This window comes from Crocodylus porosus, unplaced genomic scaffold (genome assembly GCF_001723895.1).
Source record: "Crocodylus porosus isolate Cpor-Errol unplaced genomic scaffold, CroPor_comp1, whole genome shotgun sequence".
Taxonomy (NCBI): domain Eukaryota; kingdom Metazoa; phylum Chordata; order Crocodylia; family Crocodylidae; genus Crocodylus; species Crocodylus porosus.
In genome coordinates, this window is record NW_017728949.1 from 54042682 (window position 1) to 54048483 (window position 5802).

The 5802-nt window shown below is 46.9% G+C and overlaps 1 protein-coding gene across 1 annotated transcript in view; it reads left to right on the top strand.

The window, feature by feature from the left end:
- Positions 1-4838, top strand: part of LOC109322642 (TFIIH basal transcription factor complex helicase XPB subunit-like) — a 6266-nt gene extending 1428 nt beyond the window's left edge. Inside the window, exons 3-4 of the mRNA XM_019553707.1 lie at positions 1090-1326; positions 4749-4838. Of these exons, the coding sequence (XP_019409252.1) occupies positions 1090-1326; positions 4749-4802 (291 nt within the window). The 3' untranslated portion in view covers positions 4803-4838. The remainder of the gene's footprint in view (positions 1-1089; positions 1327-4748) is intronic.
- Positions 4839-5802: the final 964 nt, after the last annotated feature.

Here is a 5802-nt window from a genome sequence, read left to right on the forward strand (position 1 = left end):
GGTGCTGGCTCCTACCCTGGGGGTGTTTAAGAGGAGGCTGGATGAACACCTTGCTGGGGTCGTTTGACCCCAGTACTCGTTCCTGCCATGGCAGGGGGTCGGACTCGATGATCTGCTCAGGTCCCTTCCAACCCAACCAACTATGAAACTACGAAGGGTTGAAGCAGGTGGCACAGCCTGCTGGGAGAAGCTGTGCATTTCTTTCCAGGTGAGGGTCAAGAGCAAACTATTTGGGGTTAGTAAAAGCAGTCACTTGATTCTCTGTGTTGAAGACAGCAGCCTTGTTTGATGGGCCACCATCTTTTAGTGGGGGAGGGAAAGAAATATGGTCAAGACGGGGGTGGGACCTTGCTGCCAGACCCTGCAGGTCATTCACTTTGCCCCACAATGCAAAGTTAACTTCCACTTTTCGGCTTGTTGCTGTGTATCGGGGCTTTGACTACTGCCAAATCTTCTCTGGGGTGGTCCGTGCGAGGCCTGACTATACAACAATTTAGGTAAAAAACAGAAAATCAGGATGTTACCCAAAGAAAAACCTGATTAGTCCTCATGGTGGTTACTCTTGCGTGTCATTAAACGGTCACTGACAAGTTGATACCTGTAGTAGACAGCATGTTGGCCGTCTCTCCCAGCTGTATGGTTGGTCCAATAAAAAATAGCACCAACCCAACACTCCCCCCCGCGGCCCCTTTGCTTCTCATAAATACATACCCGGGCACTGCAGATGAGTTAAAAGTTGCTTTGGGTCCTAAGGTTCCTGGTCATTTCTGTTTTACAGCCTCTTGTTCCTGTTTTTAAAATGCATCTCTCCCCACCAGACTCTACAAAGGGAAAGTGAGTTATGTGGAACTGGTTAGTGGGTAAGATGAAGGTGGTTTTGCTTTTAATCTTTGTTTGCATCCTTTCAAGTTGAGTGCTCCTCCGTGGCTGATCTGACCCTCATCTGCCGTTACCGGTAGTTATGTAGCAGCAATTGCCGTTGCACTGCGAATCACTAATACTAGGTATAGAAGGGAATCTCTGTCTTTCATCTGCAGCGTTATCCATTTGGCATCTTTTTTTTTTTTTTTTTTTTCTTATCTCTTTCAGGCTCCCGACGGCCATATTTTCCTTGAAGCCTTTTCTCCTGTTTACAAGTACGCACAAGACTTTTTGGTTGCTATCGCAGAACCCGTGTGTCGACCAAGCCACATACACGAGTACAAGCTGACTGCTTACTCGCTTTATGCCGCTGTCAGTGTTGGTTTGCAGACAAGCGACATCACAGAGTATTTGCAAAAGCTGAGCAAGACCGGTGTCCCCGATGGAATAGTGCAGTTTATCAAGGTAAGGCCATGTTACGGAAGACTTGTCCCCCCTTTTCTATCTATTATTCACTGCTGTATAAATACAGGTGTTATATTTTTTAAAGTAGGTTTCATGCAGTCTCTGACACAATTTGTTTTGTCCAGAAAGGCTGTCTCTGATTTGTTGGAGAGAGTCCTCCAGCGGGGAGAGGCTTTTTTTCCTTTGGTGGGAACTTAACATTTGTAGATTATTGCAGACCAAAACCAGAACTAGACTTCAGTGACTCCTTCATGATTCCTTTTTCTCCTTTTCTGTGAACTGTATGGTACTGAAGTGATCTTTGTTCCTTGATCTCTGCTGCACCTACATTGAGAACGTTCTTCCTGTGGGGCTGGACGTGTTCAAATCAGTGGGTCCAGATGTTCTGTACCCCAGGGTATTGAGGGAGCAACAGAGGTTATTGCAGGGCCCTTGGCACGGCTTTACGAGCGCTCATGGTGCTCGGGCAGGTGCCGGATGATTGGAGGGTAGCCAACGTGGTCCCCATCTTTGAAAAAAAGGAGGAGGGAGGACCCAGGCAACTGTAGGCCCGTCAGTCTTACCTCAATCCTAGGGAAACTCTTTGAGAAGATCCTCGAGCACATCTGTGATGGGCCGGCTTCAGAGATGATGCTCAAGGGCAAGGAGCACGGTTTCATTAGGGGCAGGTCATGTCAGACCAACTTGATTGCCTTTTATGATCAGGTCACAAAAGCATTGGATGCAGGTGTCACCATGGACGTAGTCTTTCTGGACTTCAGCAAGGCCTCTGACACCGCCTCCCACCCCATCCTCATTAAAAAATTGGGTGACTGTGGCATTGATGCCTACACAGTCAGATGGATTGCAGATTGGCTCAAGGGTCGTACTCAGGGGGTGGTACTGGACGGGTCATATTCGACTGGGGGGGGAAGTGGGCAGTGGAGTCCCCCAGGGCTTGGTCCTTGGGCCTGTGCTGTTCAATCTCTTTATCAGCGATTTGGACGATGGGATGCAAAGCAACCTGTTTAAATTTGCTGATGATACCAAAATTTGGGGTGAGGTGAGCACGCTTGTAGGGAGGGAAAGACTGCAGCAAGACCTGGATAGGTTGCAGGGGTGGGCTAACAAAAACAAGATGCATTTCAGTACTGACAAGTGCAGGGTGCTGCACGTGGGCAGTAGTAACCAGCAGCACACTTATAAGATGGGAAACTCCCTTCTTGAGAGCACGGAGGCAGAAAGGGATCTTGGAGCCATTATATACTCCAAGGTGAACGTGGGCCGACAATGCGAGGTCACGGCTGGCAGGGCTAACCGCACCTTGTCCTGCATCCACAGATGCATCTCGAGCAGGTCCAAGGAGGTGATTCCCCCCCCTCTATGCAACACTGGTCAGGTCGCAGCTGGAGTACTGCGTCCAGTTTTGGGCGCCGCACTTCAGGAGGGACGTGGACAGCATGGAAAAGGTCCAGAGGAGGGCCACCCGCATGATCCGAAGACAACAGGGCAGGCTCTACAATGAAAGACTGCGGGACCTGAACCTGTTCAGCCTTCGCAAGAGAAGGCTGAGGGGGGACCTGGTGACAGTCTATAAACTCACTAGGGGGGACCGGAAGGGTTTGGGGGAGACCTTGTTTTCCCCCAGCGCCCCCTGGCATAACAAGGAATAACGGCCACAAGTTGTTGGAGAGGAGGTTTAGATTAGACATCCATAAGAACTACTTCACTGTCAGGGCGGCTAGGATCTGGAACCAGCTTCCAAGGGAAGTGGTGCTGGCTCCTACCTTGGGGGTCTTTAAGAGGAGGCTGGATGCCTACGTGGCTGGAGTCATTTGAGCCCAGTTTTTCTCCTGCCCAGGCAGGGGGTTGGACTTGAAGATCTACAAGGTCCCTTCCGACCCGACTTCTATGATTCTGTGTAGAGCTGAGGACTTTTTCAAGACCCATGTGTTATCTGATACCTGCAAGAAATTGCCCAACTAATGATTTATATGTTGAGGCCGATGTATTTGACAGATTTCAATATATAGTCACCTTTTCACTTATTCATCATTAGAGCATCTAGTCTCTGTGGGCAGCATCTACTCAGTAGCTTTAATGGAGGTGTTTGCATTGCCTTCTGCTTTGTGAGTAGGGCACCAGCACCCGCCTGCTGGTCCTGCAAGGATTGTTTTTAACTAAAGCAGGTATGATCAGACCTCTTATCAGCCAAAGACACAACCTCTCTGGGTGCTGGCTTTAGGGAAGAAGTTCATGGAGGACATTATGGGGGTGGTGTTGTGCTTTATGGACAAGCTGCTAATTGACCAGGCTGCCACAGATTGTAGACATGCAGGAAGTTGGGACTGCTGATCTAGGATCCCGACTGCTAGAGCCTGGGACACCCGAGTTCCCTGCTCTTCCTAAATTAGGGGGTGTGAAGGATGCCTCAGATTTCCCAAAGCACCTGTTTTTTGCGGTTAAGTAAGGCAGAATTTAACCCAGATTGGAATGCAAAACCCCTTGGAAAGCTCTTGTTCCAGCTGAGTAGCAAAGGCATGCTGCATAACCAGCTTGGGTCATTTCAGTTACCTCTCAGACTTCCCATCTGCCCTGACGGAAGGATCTCCTGCTATGGATGGAATAGTTTCGTTACGTAGCAAAGAGCTAGCGCACGCTTTCTGTACATGCATCAAAATGTATGTTGTCAGCGAACTGTTGGGACCCAGACGCCTTCAGGTCTGGGTTTTGACCTTTGTGCTTAACTTAAGCCACATGCTTAGCTTGAATTGTGGTCAAGACTTGCACCTGGTGAAAAGGAGCAGATGGAAAAATACTGTTCCTGACATAACACAAATTGGGAAGTTGGCTAACTAAATTGAATAAATATAGCTTGGGCAAAAGAGGAACAGTCAGAGCAAAACCTACCCCCACCTATGAATGAAAAGATCACCTCAGAATAGAAAATTCCAGTTAAGGGTTACTATATTTGGCAAACAGAAACAAGATTATTTATATGCATTAGGAGGAAGACTTAAGCTAATTTTATGTATTAAGAAATGAAAGCTATCTGGTATACTAAGAGAGGTGAAGGAGCATACATACCCTTCATATCCTACTCCTGGAAGATCCAGTCACTGATCCAAGATGCAAAACTCAGACAGAGGAGTCTGGCATGCCAGACAAGACCTCATGACCTGATCAACCCGTGACATTGTATTGGTTATATCTTGGGTGATGAGCATGTTGAGTGGCTTTTGACTAACTACAGTAATAGAATTGTAACTGGTAAGGGCTTAAGACATTTGTTACTGGTTAAAGAGTAACCATGTCCAAATCTTGGAATGAATACCCAGTCCAAGGCCCAAAATAATGTAACTGGAGGTAACAAAACTAACAGCTCTTGTGTTGTGCTGGATTGTGGGGCTTTCTTCCTAATGACTGTTCTTGTTTGTTTGTAGCTGTGCACTATAAGCTATGGAAAAGTAAAGCTCGTCTTGAAACATAACAGGTGAGCAGTTTCGGATTTTCATTGGTGTTGGTGGTTTTTTGTTGTTTTGGATTTTTTGGGTTTGTTTTTAAGGGAAAAGGAGAATCTTCAAACCAAAAGCAGTAATGTAAATTAGTGCAACTGAGCAGGTGGGTCTTGGAAGTTTGTTTCACAGTCCCTTTTCAAGTGTTGTGTACATTAGCACAAATCACATTTTTGCCTGTTTGAAATGCTTTAGTACAGTAGGCAGTTGCTTCTTACATCTGACTGTGCTGAGCCACTAGGAGCCATAGTCACACAGGAGAAGAATTTGATATTCCAGCCCTTTCTTTACTGTGTGGGCCAGCAGGTCCCGTGAAAGGGAATCGCAAAAACCTCAGCTCATTTTACCCATCAGAGCAGCCCAGTACATATATTTATCTTGAGGGATGGTTGCCATGAAAAAGGATAAGTGCACTGAATTCAAGCTTGACTGTGTTGTGGGGAACATTTTCAGGGGACCCGGCATGAGCATGCATTGATGTAAATAGTTTCATAAGTAGGACAGCTAGATGTCCTTTGCACCTACAGGCTGGATGGCAATTTAGCCCTGGCAGCAGGTCACAGAGGTCACCTACATATGAGTAGCAAGGCTGCTCCAACACACTGCAATTACAGCTTGTTGGAGCAGACTCCTTAATTAACTGTTAATAGTTGATACGCTTCCATCGGCTGTCTGGTTTTTATTCTGATCTGTTAAGAGCAAAGGCCAAGTTCTGGTCTTTGGACTGGTGCCTGATGGCTTTTCTTGGATTAATGCATTTAGAAATATTTTTAGTCTGCCTGAGATTGGTGCAGGCATTTGGCTAGCTTTTGGAAGGACCGCACAGCACGGAAATCATGACTTTTACAAAATCTACAAAAAACCTCCAGTAAATAGTTTCATAGTTTTAGGGTCGGAAGGGACCTGAGCAGATCATCTAGTCTGACCCCCTGCCATGGCAGGAAAGAGTACTGGGGTCAAACGACCCCAGCAAGGTGTTCAT